The 20,862-nt window shown below is 33.8% G+C and overlaps 5 protein-coding genes across 7 annotated transcripts; 4 read left to right on the top strand and 1 right to left on the bottom strand.

The window, feature by feature from the left end:
- Positions 1 to 987: 987 nt before the first annotated feature.
- On the top strand, positions 988 to 4,323 carry LOC108323783 (cytochrome b561, DM13 and DOMON domain-containing protein At5g54830). Its single transcript, XM_017556526.2, has one exon. The coding sequence runs from the start codon at positions 1,217 to 1,219 to the stop codon at positions 3,854 to 3,856; it is 2,640 nt and encodes an 879-aa protein (XP_017412015.1). The 5' UTR covers positions 988 to 1,216; the 3' UTR covers positions 3,857 to 4,323.
- Positions 4,324 to 4,525: 202 nt separating this feature from the next.
- Positions 4,526 to 9,989, top strand: LOC108318871 (uncharacterized). Of its 3 annotated transcripts, none has more exons than XR_008249147.1 (8): positions 4,526 to 4,569; positions 5,257 to 5,408; positions 6,414 to 6,649; positions 7,323 to 7,383; positions 8,721 to 8,845; positions 9,096 to 9,158; positions 9,241 to 9,483; positions 9,561 to 9,698. XR_008249147.1 is itself a non-coding variant. In XM_017559311.2 (8 exons), exons 1-8 carry the CDS (start codon positions 4,541 to 4,543, stop codon positions 9,709 to 9,711), a joined length of 942 nt encoding a protein of 313 aa, XP_017414800.1. In that variant the 5' UTR covers positions 4,526 to 4,540; the 3' UTR covers positions 9,712 to 9,986. The 3 variants fall into 3 exon arrangements, 2 of the variants coding, with proteins under 2 accessions (XP_017414800.1, XP_052734343.1); XM_017559311.2 differs by having other exon boundaries at positions 9,241 to 9,365; positions 9,561 to 9,986; XM_052878383.1 differs by lacking the exon at positions 9,096 to 9,158 and having other exon boundaries at positions 9,241 to 9,365; positions 9,561 to 9,989.
- A 196-nt stretch (positions 9,990 to 10,185) lies between these two features.
- Positions 10,186 to 11,681, top strand: LOC108336978 (protein NOI4-like). The gene is made up of 3 exons (XM_017576954.2): positions 10,186 to 10,375; positions 10,705 to 10,890; positions 11,073 to 11,681. The coding sequence occupies exons 1-3, from the start codon at positions 10,367 to 10,369 to the stop codon at positions 11,103 to 11,105; spliced, it is 228 nt and encodes a 75-aa protein (XP_017432443.1). The 5' UTR covers positions 10,186 to 10,366; the 3' UTR covers positions 11,106 to 11,681.
- A 3,212-nt stretch (positions 11,682 to 14,893) lies between these two features.
- Positions 14,894 to 16,487, top strand: LOC108338600 (very-long-chain 3-oxoacyl-CoA reductase-like protein At1g24470). Its single transcript, XM_017575583.2, has 3 exons — positions 14,894 to 15,621; positions 15,734 to 15,803; positions 15,904 to 16,487. The coding sequence occupies exons 1-3, from the start codon at positions 14,987 to 14,989 to the stop codon at positions 16,186 to 16,188; spliced, it is 990 nt and encodes a 329-aa protein (XP_017431072.1). The 5' UTR covers positions 14,894 to 14,986; the 3' UTR covers positions 16,189 to 16,487.
- Positions 16,488 to 18,542: 2,055 nt separating this feature from the next.
- Positions 18,543 to 19,565, bottom strand: LOC108325792 (uncharacterized). The gene has a single exon (XM_017558875.2). The coding sequence runs from the start codon at positions 19,358 to 19,360 to the stop codon at positions 18,605 to 18,607; it is 756 nt and encodes a 251-aa protein (XP_017414364.1). The 5' UTR covers positions 19,361 to 19,565; the 3' UTR covers positions 18,543 to 18,604.
- Between the last annotated feature and the right edge of the window lie 1,297 nt (positions 19,566 to 20,862).

Genomic DNA, 20,862 nt, shown 5'->3' with positions numbered 1-20,862 from the left:
AAAGTCTTAAAATGATCTTATCATGTTTTTAGACGATGAATTAGCAATATATATCATAAATATAGGGTATACTCTCCAAATATAAACATAACAAATATAATACGACAACTCTATTTTTAAATAAAGTAACCATATACAAAGACATATCGTTTCTCCACTAAAAAATCATTTAGATAATTATGTTCAATAAGATAAAATAGAAAAACGAAAAGATAGAAAGACGTATAACATTTCTTAGGTAAGGAAAATAAATCTAGTTTGCTTTTACTTTAGTCATAGAGTAAATGATAATTATATTCTTTTCTTCATCTTATTGCGTAATTTATAATATTTAAAAAATTTCACTTTCTCATTAGGTGTTTAGCATTTCACGCATGTCATTGTCATTTTCCTTTGGTAAAAAAATTCATTATTCAAAAGGTGTACAATAATTCTTTAAAAGCTTTATTCAATAATCCATTAGCAATAAAAATGCCATATGTACTCGTATAGGGTGGAATATCCAATAGGTGATTGACAACTATTAATTGTATATGCATTTTTAGTATTATCTTTGGACTTTGGGAGTTAATAGAGTCATAGCGATAACATTTATAAGATTGATGAATGATTATTAAGCATTATCCTTCTTAAATGGGATTAGGAGTAGAATTAGAAACTGTTAAAATGATATATTTTTTTTATTGAAAGTTATATTATAATACGTTAAAAGTAAAAACACATACTTCTCCATAATAGTAAAGAAAATTTTCTTGTATTTTCTTAACCATTATTAGAAAACTGCCTTGCATTTTTTTTTTAAATCTTAAAGTGGTCTCTTAATGGTTAGCACGATCCTATGATAAAATTAATATTAATATAAACAATAGTGTACATCCAGTCACAATTATTGCATAATTAATTTATTTATTTTATAGTAATATTTTAAAAATTGAATAAAAAGCATTAGTATAAAAAAATATAGATTATAGATGAATTATGAATCCATGTATATCTCTGACTAAAGAAGTGCATTAGGGTGAGGTATGAGTCAGGGATCCATGAACTTCGATACTGATATGCAACAATCATTGACTTCATTTTTCCACACGAAGAAGAATAACACAAACATAAACAAAACCACCTCAACACCTCCGTCACCACCCCGTCCTAGTAATTCGCCGCCGTGGATTCCGATTCACACAATTTGCTGCACAGTGCATCGATTGCACCCTTCATGCTTCGCAAATCTCTCTTCCTATTCCTCTTTCAGTTGTTATTGTTGTTGTTATTCGGGTATGCGGATCCCGCTAGGAATTGCACTCGGGACAGTCCTGTTGTTGATTCGGAGTCTATATTCGAAATGGTCCAACATCAGGTCCGAGGATCTCTCAAAATCAGGGACGATTGCTCTTTTAGGGTTTCCCAATTTGACATGTTGTCTGGTTCCGACGTCCACTGGTGGGGTGCGCAGGGTTCTGGTTTCGATAATCTCACCAAAGGATTCATTGTATCCGAGGCCGGATTGAGCGGAACCTACAAGAACACGACTTTCAATGTGCCTTTGATGAGCAATGTTACGTGGGGCATGATCAATGTCCTCGCCATCTGGGATCGCGCCACTGCATCCGATTTCGGCCACGTCGTGCTTCGCAAGGAGGCCTCGGCGAAGCCACCTCCGACGTTGTTCGACAATTGCAAGGTTTTGTCAAAGAAGTTCAGGTTGAGGTGGAGTTTGAATGTGTCTGAGGATTCCCTTGAAATTGGATTGGAGGCTGCGATTGGGATCACCGATTTCATGGCTTTTGGGTGGGCCGACCCCAGCGCAAAAGATTCTGATCTCATGATTGGTGGTGATGTTGCTGTTGCAGGGTTTAAGGAAGATGGTTTACCCTTTGTGGATGATTTTTTCATTACGAAGTATAGTGAGTGTGTGAGAAAAGGTGATGGAGTTGTTCAAGGGGTTTGTCCTGATTCAGCTTACGAAGGGCCTAGTGGGGTGGGTTTAGCAAACCGTTCAATGTTGGTTTATGGGCATAGGAAGGATGGGGTGTCTTTTGTTAGATACAGATGGCATTTGTCTAAGGTTGATGCAAATTATGATCGCCCTGTGAATCATTCTGCAAATATGAAGGTTATTTGGGCATTGGGGCCTATCAAGCCTCCTGATTCTATTAGTCCTTACTATCTTCCTCAGAATCACGGACCTGATAATTATGGTCATTTGGTTTTGAATGTCTCCGAGCATGTGAATGACTGTACGGGTCCCTTGGATGCTGAAGACAAAGAAGATCAAGATATCATCATTGCAGATGCAAATGTTCCACTGGTGGTGACTTCTGCTCCAGCAATGCATTACCCCAACCCTCCAAATCCTGACAAGGTTCTTTACATTAACAAAAAGGAAGCTCCTGTCTTGAGAGTGGAAAGAGGTGTGCCAGTCAAGTTTTCCATCCAAGCTGGGCATGATGTTGCACTTTATATTACTTCGGATCCGCTTGGTGGAAATGCCACGACTAGGAATCTGACTGAAACTATTTATGCTGGTGGTCCAGATGCCCATGGAGTTCAAGCCAGTCCTACAGAATTAGTCTGGGCTCCTGACAGGAACACTCCTGATCACATTTACTATCATTCGTTGTACGACCAGAAAATGGGTTGGAGGGTTGAGTTGGTTGATGGCGGTCTATCTGACATGTACAATAACAGTGTCAATTTGGATGATCAACAGGTTACCCTCTTTTGGACACTGTCAAAAGATTCCATATCTATGGCTGCAAGGGGAGAGAAAAAGAGTGGTTACATTGCTGTAGGATTTGGAAGTGGAATGGTGAACAACTTTGTGTATGTGGGTTGGATGGATGATACTGGTATTGGACATGTAAACAGTTATTGGATTGATGGAAAGGATGCTTCAAGCATACATCGAACACAGGAGAATTTGACGCACGTGAGGTGTAAAACAGAAAATGGAATCATTACTTGGGAGTTTACACGTCCCTTGGACCCATCTTGTAAGCGGGAAAAGAGGATAGAATGTAAAAATATTATTGATCCCACAACTCCACTTAAAGTTGTTTGGGCAATGGGTGCTAAATGGTCCAGTGACCGTCTTACTGATAGGAATATGCATTCTAGTACAAGTAAAAGGCCTATCCGTGTACAACTGATGCGGGGGTCAGTTGAAGCGGAACAGGATTTGCTTCCTGTTTTGGCTGTGCATGGATTTATGATGTTTGTTGCATGGGGTATCCTGTTTCCCGGAGGGATATTGGCCGCCAGATACTTAAAACATCTTAAGGGTGATGGATGGTTCCGGATTCATGTTTACTTGCAATACTCAGGGCTAATAATTGTTTTACTTGCCCTTCTTTTTGCCGTTGCTGAGCTTAGGGGGTTTTATGTCCGCTCAACACATGTTAAATTTGGATTAGCTACTTTATTTTTTGCTTGTATACAGCCGGTAAATGCTTTCTTAAGGCCTCAAAAGCCAGCAAATGGGGAACAAGCACCCTCCAAGAGGGTTATTTGGGAATATTTCCACGCATTTGTTGGTAGATGTGCCATTGTCGTTGGCATCGCGGCACTTTTTACTGGGATGAAGCATCTGGGAGACAGATATGATGTGGAAAATGTCCGAGGACTCAATTGGGCTATGGCAATTTGGTTCTTAGTGGGTGCTTTGATTGTTATTTATTTAGAATACTACGAAAGGCAGCGAGTAAAGAAGCAGATATCTACCAAAAGCAATTGGGTGTTTGGTAATCTTGAGGAAGATGATTCAGTTGATCTCTTGAGCTCAACCAGAACAACTGCAGATAAAGAGTCACTACCTTCTGGGAGAATGGAAGTTCAGTTAGAACCTTTGAACAGATAAAATTGCATTCCCTGTTCTGGTAGACAGTTACCTGACTTTTGCAAATTTCACGTTTAATCTGCGAGATGGCAGCTTCTTTATTGGTTACGATATGAGTTGTTGCCGGAGGTGAAATGGGAGCCACTTGTCAATCTCTTTTTTTGACGTATGTTGCTTTCTGGTTTCTATGTAGATTAGCTTTCCTGCAGCATATAGTGACTATAGAAGTGATACATCTTCAATAGGATAGGTTATATACTTCACTCCAGCTTCACACTTATTTTTCTCTCTTTCGATAATAGATGAAATCAAACTTTACAAGGTGAAAGCTTTTTTTGTGGATCCATGTAAGTTCTGTATGGTTAGTTTGATAGTACCTTAGATGACTTGAGACACGGTATACTATCTGACCAAAGGCACTGTTGTAAAATATGAGATGCAGACAAATAGTTAGACATGATTTTTTCTTGTAATAATGCTCTATTCTTATAGATTCCATGTTCTTGCATCTTTCATATTTGGTTCCATTAGAGCGAGTTTGAATAAAAGAAGTTTTGGGAGTGTAATTCAGATTTTAAAGTGGTTTAAAACGCTAGTATGAAAATAAAAGAGAGAATTTGGGAATCCTATTACCATAATTATCCTCGCTCTCATTTGCGACTCATTCACCCATACATGTTCTCCCCCTTGCTCTAAATTCTCACCATGACGAGCTCTAGAGCACTCAGCTGCAGGTAAGTAATGTTTTAAGTTGATACAACTCTTTCAGGCAAATATCATTTTCAAATATTCACACCTTTGTCACGAGTGGAAATGAGAAAGAATGAAGTGGAAATAGACCTTTATGATAACAAATATCTTTAATTTCTATAGAAATATAGGATCAAACCATATTTTATTCATAGGGATGAAAGTCATATAAAATATGATGATTTTTTTCAAAGGGAATAAAAGTTATCTAAAACATCATATTAAAATCTGTCAAAATTTCTACATACACATCCTAGATCATAATACTAGGGTGCAAAATCACTTTAAATCATTTACACTTTACACTTTGTTCATCATTTGAATAGATTTTGAAAAAAATGATTTATTTAAATGAATTTAAAAGTAAGTAAGAATAGATTTGAAAGTAAATTTTTTAATTTGTTATATAAATCAAATCAATCATGAAATTTTTATTTATTTATTTTTACTTTTCTTGATTTTATTTGATGGTCAATTCTTTTCAAGGAAATTTTTTTAATGAAACAGTTTTAAACGAGCGTATAATTAAATTAATTTAAATTAATAAAATGAAAATTATTTGTATGTTTTAATTTATTGCCATACAATAAATAAGTTTGTCAGTCAAACATTTTACTCTAAAATGTTTTCACATTATTTTTTGTATTAATAAAATTTCAGTTTTGTTTTAGCATTGAAATCTTTGAAGAAAAAGCTGGTCTTCCAATAGTCTCACTTCTCACGCTGTATATGGCTACGCTTTCGCTCACTCTTCTTAACTGTGCGAGCACCGTTGAGAATCCCCACACCGCATTTTCTTCATCCTTCACCACTCTCTCTCGCAGTAAGTCAAACTTGCTCAATCGCTTCTCTACTTATTTCATTGAATTTCTGTTTCTTTCGTTGTTTCGTTGATTTGCTTCTGTTAACCCAAATTTGTCAATGGAAGAGATGAAGAGAAAGCCCGATGATTTTGTTTGAAAGTTCGGTAAATTCACTATTAAATTTAATTTGGACTGCAATTAATTACCTAGAAGGAACTGACCTAACCATCGTTAGGCTCACGCCTCGAATTCCACCTTTGGGCAATACATTGAAAAAAGTGCAAAAACATTTCGTGTAAATTTTATTTTTCTGTAAAAGTTTCAGCAGCTTCAGAAAACTTGCAACTGTGTTTTGTTAGATGAAGGTGAAGATAATAAAACTAGGAGAGAAAATTAAGAAAATAAAATAAAAAATTTATATAAAATCAAATTAGTTTATATATAAGATAAAAATAAGAATTCAGATAAGTTATACAAGATTCCTTATACAAACAGACTTATGCATAAACTAATTTAGCTTAGAGAGAACTTTTTCTTATTTTTCCTTTCTAAAGATGTTTATGATTGATTAGCTTGTCCAAGTAGATTTGAAATATAGAACCATTCACGTGTATTTATTGGCTTTTTGAAGGAGTTGGTTTATGACGTGCTTTTTTAGGTAGTTAGACTTAGACATGAAATATGGATCTGTTGACGTGCCTTTGTTACTAAATAATGTAGAGTTCGATCATCCTTCCGTATTCTTCTCATAAAAGATGAATTTAAGCATGAGGTAGGTGGGTTTGTGCATCATTACAAATGCCATTTAGTTTGAATAGTTTTTATATGATTTTTCACGAAATGGATTTTAACTACTAAGAAAGGAGGGTTTGTGTACTATGTATGAAGTATTAGGTTCGATCTTCATTCCTGCCATTTTGCACACAAAAAGATTATAATAAAGAACATCACGAACCGTCACCTAATAGCAGAAACTTTTGGGATGATTGTTTTTTTAGAGTTTTCTTTTTTCTTCTCTTATGTAGGGAGTAGATATAGCACATGCTCTTTTGCCAAGAAATCATTGAGGAAATCCATAAGAGATGAACCAGAGGCATCCGGAGATATCTTAGATGATAAATTTGTTCAAAATGACAACTTGGACACTTCTCTCAATCCAGCTGCCAAGAATTCTGACCCTTTTCCTTCAAGGAGTGCCGTGCTTCAAGCTTGCATAATAACTTCTGGTCTTATAGCTGCTTTGGGATTAGTGATTCGGCAGGTTCTCATCCTTTTATGCTTTTGCTATATCAGTTCCCCCCTTTGCTGCACTTGCATGTTTTCTACTTTGTTGTCTATGTTAATGATATAAATATGATTTTATATGAAGCTTAGTATGTTAATTTAGCCATTATGGTAGGTATTTCAGTGTAATCTTTATTTCCTTTTTTACACCACATTACTTGGGAGAAATTGTTGGTTATGAAGTGAGTATTTACCAAAGTTCCACATGGAGTAATGTGAAAAAAGAAAGAAAAGTAGGACTCTACAATAAGAACGAAGAGTTGAGTTGAGAGTTGTATTTACAACTTAATAAGTCTCTCGTTTGTATGTGGGACTTAGGCGGTTAAGTGTAGGATTGCAATTTTTGTGACAAAAATTGTACGAAAAGATTAGCAGGCCAGAAAATTTTTGAAAAAAATTACACTTTTGTCCAAAGAAGTTGTTTGAGATGGTGTGAGTATTCAAGTTAAATTGTTGTGTGGTTTTATTTATACTCTTATTTGTAACAGAAATTAACCTAAGATTGAAAGTTCTAATCAACTTTTTTTTTTCTTTTAGAAAGAAACTTAAAGCTTATCACAATTTGACTTCACATTGTTTGATGTAGAAATTCCCATAACACAGGATATCGTGTTCGTTTTGTACTTCATTTTTGTTTTTGCAACTTGCAGCTGTCTCATGTCGCGTCTGTGGAAGGATTGCCAATCTTGGACTGCTCTGCAGAAGTATCATGTACTATTAAACTCATTTATTTCTTAGTTCTTACTATTAGTTGTGGTTCAAAATTACATGGATTCTTAATTGCTTTTTTTGAACTCTTAATTGCTTAAACTAACTGTTCTCATTAGAGAGTTTGTGTAATACTTGAATGCATATAATAATTCTGGATTGACATTTTGGGTAGAAACTAATGAGCCAAAGGGTAGATAAATTTGGAATTTTTTTAACAATAAGACATGAAGCTCTTTGGTATGTATATCTGGAGCAAGGGTACGTGTATGGTGATATTTATTGTGAAGTTTTCAGAATTTCTGACGTTACATTCAAATTTTCAGATATTATATTCTTCTAGGGGAACTCTACCTGTGTCTCTCTTAAAAATTGAAGTTGTCAATACTTATCTTGACATTCATAATAAGTTTGTCCTAATAGTAATATTAATAAATAAACTTTATTTCTTATATCAATGGTAATCAACTTAGTATAAGTGGAAAACTAATATGGTAACAATTTCAATCATTTATATGTTTAAAAATTAATGAATTATAAAATAAAAATATACTATTTAAAAATAATAGAAACAATTTCATGTAAAAATAGGAAAAAAACTATTGCTAAATTAAAAGCGACATAAAAATAAATTATATATTTAAAAAGAGAAAAAAAAAATCTTCAAGTTCAAAGGCAAAAAATATAATACCTATTGTCTTAAAAAATTATACTTTATAAAATAAAAAAAGTAATTTTATTAATATGAAATGGTTTTTGTAAAATTTAAATATGTTTTTGGTCCCTTAACTTTCAATAAAAATTGGAATTAGGTTATTTTCAAAAAAATTGTCCAATTTAGTCTCTCAACTTTATAAATACGTGAATTTAGTTTATTTAACCAAATTTGTTAAGTTTATTTAACATTTTAAACATGTTTCTCAACTAGCATTGAAGTGAAAATGTGTCAAATGGTATAAACAATTTAGATGTCATTATGAAACATTTTTGAAAGATCAAATAAACTTAATAAAATTTGGTTAAAAGAACTAAATTTACATATTTATAAAATAGAGGAACTAAATTTGATCAAAGTTTTGAGAGACTAATTTAAATTTTCACTAAAAGTTAAGAGATAAAAAATATATTTAACCTTTTTGTAATAAAAGAACTAATTAGAAAAAGTTCAGGGTGAGCCTTGCCCCCCAACTGCCTAACCTACCTCAGTCTCTACTAATGTGCCATTAACTTTTTTTAGTGGTTTAATCATTTCCAATGCGCAAATATAAGTGTTTGTTTCTTTGTTAATGTGTAAAGTTATCATGTATGAGATATCATAAGATTTTTTTTTCCGCCTGCAGTTGGTTTTGAATTGTGGCATCTTGAGTTGATTACAGGAACTGTGGTGTTAATATCATCATGTCGCTATTTACTATTGAAGACATGGCCAAATTTTGCAGAATCTAGCGAAGCAGCGAATAAGCAGGTAACTGCATCAAGCCATGGCTCTGGAAATGTTCTGTAATGTTTTGTTAGCAAATTGCAATTTAAACCGTGGATATTGTGTAGTGGATCATAGTAAGTTGAGTAAAAAGGTGCATCTGACTAGAAATAGTTTCTTCTTGAGATAACTTGTTTTGCAAGTCTCTTGCATTTGTCATTTTTTTTGTTTTACTCTGTATTAGATACACTGATGCTTTGTCTGAACTCTGGAAATATTTTGTTTACTGAATCAGGTCCTTAGCTCACTTCAGCCTTTGGATTATATTGTCGTTGCATTCTTGCCTGGTATTAGTGAGGTTAAAAAAGAGCTAGCTTTTTTGGTCATTTCATCTTTCCTTATCATTTGACGGATATCACATATTACTACCTAAATTCCAGGAACTCCTTTTCCGAGGAGCAATTCTTCCACTTTTGGGAACGAACTGGAATAGTATTGGGATTGCTGCCTTGATCTTTGGTATTTTGCACCTGGGCAGTGGTCGAAAGTATTCCTTTGCCATCTGGTGCATATCTTTCTAATTTTACCCATCTCCCCCACTCCTCTGTTTCTTTCTCCCCATTTGTTGAAAATTGTTTTACGGAATTTCATTCATAGACTATATCCTTCCAGATCTGTTTACGGTAAATCACAATACTTTTCCATTTTTGTCTTTGTGAGTTCTGATTAAATTACAATAAGATTGTTGTCTGTGTTTTAGGGCAACTTTTGTTGGTCTTGCGTATGGATATGCTACAATTTTATCTTCTAGCGTGGCGGTTCCCATGGCTTCTCATGCAGTGAACAATTTGATTGGTGGGATTTTATGGCGGTACACGTCAAATACACCAAACCAGAAATTGAATGAGTGATTGCCATCTTCACGGCTAAGTCACTGGCTCTCTATATTCTAACCCTCCCTGCCGTGGGTTTGATGTATATGTGAGACTTGTGATAGGGAATTCATGGAGCAAGAAGGAATTTTGTAAATACTAGTAGTAATGGAAGCTCTGCTCTCATCAATTGTTCATGGAAAAGTTCATGTTTGTATATTACATACTATTTATAGGTCTCTGTTGTAGTCCTCTGAAAACATGTCATGAAATTATTTACCGTAAATTGTAATGGCAATGAGGTCACTTGGCTTGCTTGTTACTAATTTGACTTTATTTGTCTCCTATTTTTGGAATATGGTCATATTGGCTTGGTTTTTGTTAGCCCTTGAAGGAATGTTCTCCTAAAAATAAAACGGAAAATAAACAGAAAAAGCAAATCACCGCGTTTTGGACGGGTGTGACACGAAAGGAAGGCAAGACCATCAAGGTTGTTGTTTGTATTTTAGGTCTTCTCTTTCTATTCCTTATCCCTTTATAAATGCTGCACCTATCTGCCTGTTTTAAACCATTCTAATTCTTCCCAATTTCTTCCCTGTCTCTCTTTTTTTTTTTCCTTTTTCTTCTTTTTGTTGTCTGTTCCTTTTCCCCAGAAATTGGGTAACCACCGTACGTAACAAAGCTTCAATCTTTGATGGCTTCGGTAAGATCCTCCCACCATGTTAATGCTATTCATCTCCAGCCCATATTTTAAAAGATGTGAAACTGTGTTGTAGTTGTTATTATTGTTACTGTCATTATATAAAACAAAGCCGAAACGAGGTTTAGTTTTATACCTGGTTTCCAGCACTTCTTTGTTGTTAATGACGAGCAAAAGGGTTCTTTCACTTTTCATTTTCTGTGTTCTGTTATAAAAAACTGAAAAAGGTTTAGCTGTGTACCGGGTTTCCAGCAATTCTTTATCGCTAATGATGAGGAAAAGGGTCTTTCTGTTTTTCATCTTCAGTGAATAATTAATCTATTCATGTACAGTATGAACAAGAAGGAAGGCCACTACCCAAGTTCGGGGAATGGGATGTTAATGATCCTGCCTCAGCTGAAGGATTCACTGTTATATTCAACAAGGCCAGAGATGATAAAAAAACTGGAGCAGGATCCGTACGTGTTCAATCCCAGCGAAGAAATAATTCGCGCAAGGAAGAGGATAAATCTGCCAAGGTACGTACGTATGAATAACACGAGTTATGCTATCTGGTGCCAGAAACAACATAACCATAAATTTCCCACCAACACATGTGCATATGTTTTATTGCTTACCTGAAAGCTAAAAACAGATAAAATCATTGTCTATAATGAAGTTGAATTAGCTAATACTATACATATATATATAAATGGTTTAGGCTCAGAAGAAGTGGTTTTGCTTTAAACCCTAAACGAGGATAAGAATGTGTTTGTCGCTGCTTGGGACGTATGTTGATTCTCTTCAGTTTTCTTCTGAGGCCTCATCTGTCTCCAGACCACGGATTAGAGATAAAAGAAAAAGAAAAGACATAGTTGCAGTCTGCTCACTATTGTAGCTTCTAGTTGTTCACATGTTTCCCCTTTGTACGCACCGGAACAAAGTATAATATGTAAATATAAGGATAAAAAACTACCTTTTGCAATGACAAATTAAGCAGATATGTCTGCTCTTGTTACTTTCGTGATGCTGATGTGCTCAACTAGGCAGCTTTTTGTCTATTGCTTCTTCATCTTGTGCCATCTTTCAAAGAGGCTTCTTCTTTCTTTCTTTTTTTTTAATTTTCATGTGACAATTAAGGCTGGAGTTTGTTGAATGAAGACAAATGTGATTCTTTACGCCACTAGCAGCAATGGTGCTACCACATTTGACTGAAAGTGATGATGACATGTATTGAGTATATTTATAATTATACTAATATATATACTATACTATTATTAAATGACTTGGTTGCATTGATGTTTGTCAAATGCCGCAATACATGGGCTACTTGTGAGAGGTGAAAGTGAAGCATGGTGTTTATCTGTTCAACTTATATCTTCTTCTTGTTCATCTCAGAGGAAAATTAATCTAAGAAGCCTGTACAAAAATTTAGCTACTATAACATCTTTAAGTAACTACGAGTATGTAAGATAATATTAAAAAAATTATTCAAAAATTAAAGGTAAGAGAAATATCGAAGAAAGAAAGTACATGATAGTAAAAGAAAGTAGTAAAATGTCAAAATTAAATAAAAGTAGTAAACAAAAGTTAAAAAATATCAAAGAAAATGATATCGTTGATATAAAGAAAGCGATCAAAAGTAAAATAAATAAATAAAGTGTATCAATATAAATAGTTGAGATTATCATAATAATTCATTCATCCGTAAACGTCTTATGATCCTATGATTTAAGATTTAAATGGATATTAAGTTTCAATATAAAATATATGTATAATATTTATAATATTTTTTCAGAAGACTGTTTATCTTCTTTGTAATATAACACAACTTATAAATTACTGTCTATCCTTATTTATATTTTTTTTTTCAGAAGACTGTTTGTCCTCTTTGTAATATTTTTGTTTTGTAATTATATGTTGCAACCTTGATCAATTAATAAACTTTTAACTAATAAATAATAAATATTGAAATAAAGGAGATAATCTCTTGCTCTTGTCACTATTGTTATTAGGATAGGTGATGATGAGCAGCTACAAGTTACATAATCATTATTCTCTTTCCAGGCATTAATTAGTTAATCAATTAGGGATGATTAATTTTTTTAAAAAACATTAAGGGCACTTTTAGAATAATAGTAAAATATATTGACAAAATTAATATCAATAGATAAACTAACTAAGTTTAATAGAGTGTGAAATAATTAAAAGTGTTTAAAATAAAGAAAGAGAACAATAAGTACAAATAGTTTAATTATATTTATCTTTCTTTTTACATAAATACATTATTTATGAGTAATTTACAATAAGTATTTAATTAAACTTTTTAGGACTCGCGTAGAAAAAAAAACTTCATTATAATTTTTCAATAAACTCATTTTATTAATAGTTTACATTTCAATGCTCGTATTTGAATCAATGGTGTACCACATGGACCGGGCGGCTCAGAGAGCAGTGCCGACATCAACCTAACCGTCGAAGTTTCTTTAATCTCTTTTGCGTTCTTTGTCTCTTACTCACTGTACTCACGTTTCTTTTTCCTTCGAGTTTGGTCCTTTCATAGCACTGCTAGACAGCTTGCATAAACACTCACTGCGTACTGTTCTAGTCAATCATTCATCCTTTCACTCGGGTGAGTAATAACCATGTAGCGTACGGACCAAGCGGTCTAAAGGGAGCAGCGCTGAATCGATTTAACCGGACGACTGTACAAGATCGGCCGGTAAGTGAACTAGGTCATTAGAACCACGATTAAGGTAAATAGTGATTAGAGTAATTGACCTAGAATTGGACCGTGATTAACTTTTCAATAATTCAAAACCCATGACGAAAACTATAAATACGGATCAAAGTAAGTGGTAGATAATTTACATTTACTGCATATTTATTACTGTTCTATTCAATTGCCGAACGGTTCGTATACTGACTTTGACATCGGAGGATCTTTGACAAGTTCCCTCCCAGACGAAAAAGTGAGAAACTGAACTTGAAACGAGAACGAACAACAAAAAAACAAATTGTGAAGAAATTTGGTGATTCAACCTATAACCGAAACAAATGGTTTTATGGGAGAAGGTATATAAATTGTGATTAACCACATCCTTCAGAGTACATGAGACCATTGCTTAAATGCAAATCATAATTCACTTGAAATATAGGTCGACTCAATTAACACAAACTTATTAAATTTGCGTAAAAAAATTGAAGGGTGGGTGAACGAGTTGATTTGACGAGTCTTCCCCGTGTGATGAAAGACCCATGTCTGATCACGAGGTCCAAGACAAAATCAAAACAGAAATTTAAAACATTCGAAAACGAAAACAACTCAAAAACAAAAAGTGTTGGTTGTGTTGTACGACTCGTGTCACTCTTTTCATCGCTCAGTCCATGCAAAACTGATTGCGCCAAAACACATGTCACACACACCCGTCAACCACTTCTCTTATTCACCCTTAAATGTTTTATCAAATCTTCAACCTTTTACATTAATCAAACACTCCTCAACCATGTGTTTTATTAATTTACTTCTAGTAGAAATTCATATTTTAATTACTTTATTTTTATTTTTAATGTTTATTCCTAACACGGCTAACATATAGATATACATTAAAAGATTTTAATAATATATGTTTCTGCTGGGATGGAACGAGTCTGTTGCTTCTGTTCGGGAATGCTTCGCCTCCACCGATCAGTCCTCTATGTTCCTGTCTTACTGCTTGAATATTCCTTTCTCAATGTCAAAATGGGGTGACTTACAGGAAACACTCCGACGCTCGTCATAATGTATCTCTGCAAGTCTAGTCAAAATCAGAAATTAGAGTGTTTACCTTCCTAATGAGTTGTTATTTATAGGGTTTTAAGGAATATAATCCATTAATTTACCTCTTAATGAAAATTAATGCAAACCTTAACCGCTCCACGGTGACCGTTACATCATTAATCATACATTTAATAACATTCAAAGGTTGTCTCCAGGGCTGTAGAGAGTTCACACAAGTATTACTCTATTGGCCGATTGGGAATGATTGTCTTTCATCGCTCTAGCATGGTCGATCGGTCGAACCTACTCAGTAGTAACAATATCATATAAACTTATAAATAAAAGTTTATATTTTATATATGGTAATTGACTCTAAAAAAATTATTAGTAATTAAAATTATACCTTACCCCGAGTACACTATGGGCACACCATAGTCAATACTGAGCATATCTAGCTCTCCCACTTCTTATAAGTCATCTGTCATTGACCACTTGCTTGGCTCCACCTAATCATATGACGTATTCGTCTAGGTCCAACCACCAGAACTGAACCAATAGTTCTGATACCAGTGTTGGAAAGATTCAATATACACATATCTCCACACTAGTAAAAAATTGTCCGCTTTAATCAAACCATCCATAAATTTACTTTTGATACCACTTCAAAATACTTCTTAAAAATGAACGTATATACGTGTATATAAACGGTAAGTGAAATATGTTAAGTAGTTTGTTAGGTGGAGGAACTGTTATTGGTTTCACATACAACATTAATTGAATCCTCAAACTCCGTGCACATGTGACTATGATGGCAATGCCACAATATTAAAGGGAACTCTGTTCAGCAAATGTAGGAAAAACCCGCAAGCAAGAAAATGGTTACAGCACCATGTAACAGAGTTGATCAGTGTCTCCTCATAGTCTCATGCCTCGGTTTCATCGTCACGCTCCACCACCTCCTATCCCTCTCCGCATGGATCTTCCGAACCTGTTTCCGATCCAAGAAGAACCTAATCCGAACTTACGGTTCCTGGGCTGTGGTCACCGGAGCCACCGACGGCATCGGAAAGGCCTTCGCCTGCCAGCTGGCAGAGCGAGGGCTCAACCTCATCCTCGTCAGCAGAACCCTGCAGAAGCTGGAAGCCGTTGCGCGTGAAATCAAGGCCAAGAATCCGAACGCGCGCGTGAAGGTGGTGGCGATGGACTTCGCGAGCGGGGATCTGTCGGAGGGGCTGCGGCGCGTGGAGGAGGCGAGTGAGGGGCTGGATGTTGGCGTGCTGGTGAACAACGTGGGAGTGACGTATCCGAAGGCGATGTTTTTCGACGAAGTGGAGGAGAGTGTGTGGACGAAGATTGTTAGAGTTAACGTGGAAGGAACAACGAAAGTAACGAAATGTGTTCTGCGTGGGATGTTGGAAAGAAGAAAGGGAGCGATCGTTAACATCGGTTCCGGTGCTACAGCGGTTCTCCCTTCTCATCCTCTCTTCACGGTGTACGCTGCCACCAAGGCGTAAGCTTTCTCTTCTTTTATTTCTTTCAAAAACATATTTTAATATTATTTAACACACCTATTATTTTACATTATTTAATTTAAATAACAAAGACATTTGTAAAGCATGCAGTTACGTGGACCAATTTTCAAGATCCCTATACGTAGAGTATGGACAATACGGGATACATGTGCAATGTCAGGTACGACGTTATTGCAATGGTTTTAGGGTAAACTTAGTACAGGAGTGACGATGAATAGTAAGAATGATTCATTAATTGTTAAGAATATTGATGAGTGAAGGTACCACTGTACGTTGCAACGAAGATGGTGTCGAAGGTGGCTTTTATAGATAAAGATTCAGTTTTTATACCAACGGCGGAAGCTTATGCAAGAGCTGCAATCGGTGAAATTGGCTATAAACCAAAGTGCATACCTTATTGGGCTCACTCCGTTCAGGGCTTCTTCTCAAACTTCATCCCTGATCCTCTGCTTGATGCTTGGCGATTCTCCGTCGGTATTCGCCGCCGGAATAACCAAAAATCCTTCACGTCGGATGTCAGATCTACTTTGAAGGCTATAAAATAATTTTCAAAGTGATGGGTCACATTAATTCCGACACCATAATTGAACCTATCAAAAGTTTTATGTGTTGCAGCTGATGCACATTATTCCGAATTTCCCATTCCAAAAAGCGACTAACTTTAGCCTTTGTTTATGTAGCACTTGATTTGTAGTTGAAGTTGAAGTTGATTTGAAAGGAAAGGTTAAGTTTGGTTTGGTTGATTTAATTTTTGTCCATTTGGGAGATAAAACGATGGTCCCCAGATTTCAGTTTCACCACAATGAATTCGTTCTGCAAAAGTTATGTTGATATGTAAAAGTAAAGAGATTCACGCTCACATCTTAAAGGGCTTCAGCTGTCCATACGTTTTAGGAAAACTATATTTTTTTAAATAATTATTTCTAAGCTTCACTTTAATTTCATTTTACTTTTAATAATTCTTTTACTAAATTGAATCTTTATTTTTTTAAAAGTCCTTATTTTTATAAAAAATATTTATAATGATATTTTTCTTTAAATTGGAGTTGAAAATATTTGAAAATGTCACATCTTCAAATTTAGATTTATAATATATAAGAATCATTCTCAAATGTATAGTGTGTCAAATTAAAAGAAGAGTTTCAAAATGAAAAATAATTTTTAAAATTTTGATACATAACAAAACAAAATTTTGATAGTGACAATTTTAAATTATATTAACATTAATTTAATAAAAATATCATATGAATTTATTTACAAAAAAAAATTAATTGATAAATATAAAATTAAAAATAAATCAAATATCTAAATATAAAAATCAAGACTTGATAACTTAATACTAAAGTAATTAAGTAACTATTAAATCAATAAAAAAATTATTTAAAACTTAAATTATTTACATAAAATAGATTAATTGTCAAAATATCATAACCCTGTATTTTATTGTTTTTACTGGTGCAAGAGCAAAAAGGAATCATGACATTAGCACGAGTGATAAAAAGTACAAAAATCTTGTTACATAATATAATATGTTCTTGTTTTCCTTTTAATATTGTATTCAAACTTTTTGTATCAATAATATCTATTTTGTTTCGCAACTTATATTTTACTCATGCGAAATAACATACATAATTTTTTATATTTAATATTTTTTTCTCTTTTTTTTTCTTTCTTAAAACGATATAAAAGTCTTTTTTTTTTCATAATCTTGTTATATTTATAATATATATCAGATAAGTGTAAATATATCTCATCCAATTATTACTTATTATTATTTCTAAAAGTTGAATAGTTGATATGAACTAAATAGACTTGCGTAATAAATAAGAGAATAGCGAAAAAAATGTAAGACGTAACTATCACATCAACTCTTCCACATGCAGCATTCTTCACTCCAAGCTGCCCAATAAATGAGGAAACGCTCCATGCAAAGAGTCACCAAAATCTATAACTTTTTCATAGCCAGAATAAAAAATAATTTACAATATTTTTATTGATATTGAAGTAAAATATCATAACAGTTAGTAAAAATCGTAATATTTTCTGTTACAAAAATTTTCAATAAAATTTTATCGGTAAAATATTTTATTATTTGTGAATAATAATTAATTAATTTGTAAGTAAAATTATCAATATTTCAGAATTTTTATTATTAAATTTAGAATTTTTATTATTAAAATATGTTTTAATTGATAAAATTTATCAATTATTTAAGTTATTGAAAAAATAGTAAATTGTGAAGATAAGTTATCGAAAATAGTAACTAATTCCTTCTTGTTACTTAATCCTTCCAGATCCGTTCAATAATACTAAAAACATCTTTCTCTTAATATATATGTAATTAGATAATTATTACAATTTTTATTTCACAAAATGCATTATTGAAAACCATCTTTTTCACCTTATTATGTAATATATAAAATGAAAGATAGCTTCCAAGTAATTAAATATATAGCTTGTGTCATGTTTCTTACCAAATTCAAGAACATCAATATTGAACTAAACAAAGAGATCAAGGAAGTATAATTATGTCACTTTGCATACCATGTGTATATGTGCCCTTTATTTTGCTTCGTAAATCATCACTTCATGCATGATTGAAGTAACCTAAATAAAAGAATGACATTTCAATTCGTAAAATTATATAATTAAATATGAGATCCACTTTTGATTTTATTATTTTTACAACTTACAGGTTCACTATACATCACATGGTAGCTAAAATGGCACATACTGATGAATGACGGCTTCTTGTTTTTAGATGGCTTATTGTTATATTTGTTTAATTTATAGAATTCAACATTATAATTTTTTTTAATTCATTTTATAGAAAAAAATTACAAACATATTTTATGGAAAGTTGTAATCTATTTGATTTTTCTGTGTTAAAAGTATTTACATAAAATATTCCTAAATGCAGCTTAAGGTAAAGAAAAAGAGAAATGAAAGAGAGAGAAAGCGTTAACGTGAAGTGTTCTTACGAAAGGCAACCTCTGTGTCCAAACCAAAACCATTAACGCCACGAACGTGAACCAAAACGGAGCGTTTGAACAGCCCGACGAGAGGCTCCACGCTGTAGAGGTCGTTAGCGGAGTACTTATCAGCGCGTCGCGCCAGCGCCACGTGCAACACGCATACGCCGTGGGGCTTCAACGTGCGTTCGATCTCGGCCACGAAGCGTTCCGGGTAGAGCGCGTGGTCGAAGACGTTCGAGAATTCGAAGTCGAACGTGCTGTTTTCAAACGGTTGGTCGTGAAAGTCCCCGTGAACCACCAGGGGAGGGTAGGGAACGAGGTCCATTCCCACGGAGTCCGAAACGCCAACGCGCCTCAGCGCCTCGACCTCTTGCCCCACGCGCGCGCCTACGCAAAGCGCCTTGGAGCTGGTGTGAAGAAGCTTCTTTCCCTTGAGGTCCTCGAAGAAGCGCGCAAAAACCGGGATCTTGCGGTTCCAGTCGCGCGTGGTCCATATTTTGCGGAGGCGCGGGTTGAGGGTTTTGTTGAGCTGGCGCTGGATGTAGGCGTCGTAGGAAGAGTAACCGGGTCGGATTCTGAGGTTGTTATTGTAGGGGGTGGTGGCGTAACGGTGGTATTGTTGTGGCGGAGAGAAGAGGTGGAGGAAGAGGAAGAGGAAGAATGGGAGGGAGAGGATGAGAGAGAGGAGAAAGTATCTTAGGATGAATGGTTTTGTGAGTGTGATGTTCATTCCCACATGCATGTCGTGCTATGAACAACAATAACAGAACGCCTTCTTTCTCATGCTTGGTGGGACATTCCTTTTTCTGTTTTTTTGGGATCAGAGATAATAACCCATTTATGCTTTATACTTCCTAAATATAACTTGTATTTTACCACCAACCCTATCCATTCACGTATTTCTGTTTTTTATTTCGCTTTATAATTATTTTCGATATTATAACATTTTTTTTGTAAGGGATTTTAATTTTTTTTTATTTTTATTTTTATTTTTATATTATTAGTTAAAATACGGCGCTCTTTCTATTAAGATTGTTTCCGTTTGCTATTATATATTTTCATAATATAAATATATTAGCAGTAAAATGTGATTTATCGTAAATTCATTTTGAAGAACATGTTGTGTATGTTTAAATACAATCCATTTTGTTGTTGGTTTTGAATCCAAATCAAATCGTTGAGTTGAGTGGATTAATGGATTGAAATGTTGTTTATTTGGTTAAGTTGTCGTTTTTTTCCCAGAACTATGGTTGTGTTTTTATCTCAACACAATGAGGAGAATGGATAAATGCATTCAAATTAAACCATCTGAAATTAGCTGTCGTATTTTCTTTTTATCCTGATATTGTTAACTCCTTATCTATCTTAATTTATCATTTCTTTTTTTATCTCTCCAATTAAATTTTGATATTTTTTTCTAAGATATCGATAAATTTAAATTTATATATATATATATATATATATATATATATATATATATATATATATATATTAAGTGGTAATATGTTAGTTAAGCAAACCATTAATTTGACCAATAAATATTAGTCTTTCAAGAAGAAATATAACATGAAGGTATTCTAGATTAGGACCTTGCCAATCCATAATTGGTATAAACATACATGAAATTTATTTTCTTTAAAATGAAAAGAACTACATTGAATTATAAAATAATTAATGTTTCGGCAGGATTTAGAACTTTAATCCAAAACATTCTCCGACACTCAAGTCAGTGACCTCGCGTATGCCAGAAATATATTTATAAATTATATAGAGCTTACCGTTAGGTCTCACTCATTAACCAGCAATGAATGACAATATTAATTGTCAATAAATGACAATTATTTTCATTAACTCCCCGATAGTTATTACTATTGATTACCTTAACGGCTCTTTTTACCGATCGGTTCACTGATCTGAGAGGTATCATCCGTCGCACTGATTCTTCTGCATTTTTACCGTTCGGTTGGCTATGAGCCCATAGTAACAATTAAGAATAACATTTTGAGTTTATTTGGTATGCATAACAGGATAAGAGAATTAATAAGATTAAAGTTGATACATATTTACACTTTCATGTGTTTGATAACACAAAATAATACAACTAAATAACATTATATTATTCTATCACGTGTTAAGAGGGACCATGTGATATGATAAAATGAAAAGAGGATAATATGAGATAGTTCAGAGAATTTGTTTTACTAATTACTAAAATAGCTTGTAAAATGTGCATCCAGAAAAGAA

Source organism: Vigna angularis, chromosome 1 (genome assembly GCF_016808095.1).
Source record: "Vigna angularis cultivar LongXiaoDou No.4 chromosome 1, ASM1680809v1, whole genome shotgun sequence".
Taxonomy (NCBI): Eukaryota; Viridiplantae; Streptophyta; class Magnoliopsida; order Fabales; family Fabaceae; genus Vigna; species Vigna angularis.
Note: the sequence above shows the minus strand (reverse complement) of the source record. Positions and strands in the feature narration are given on the sequence as shown.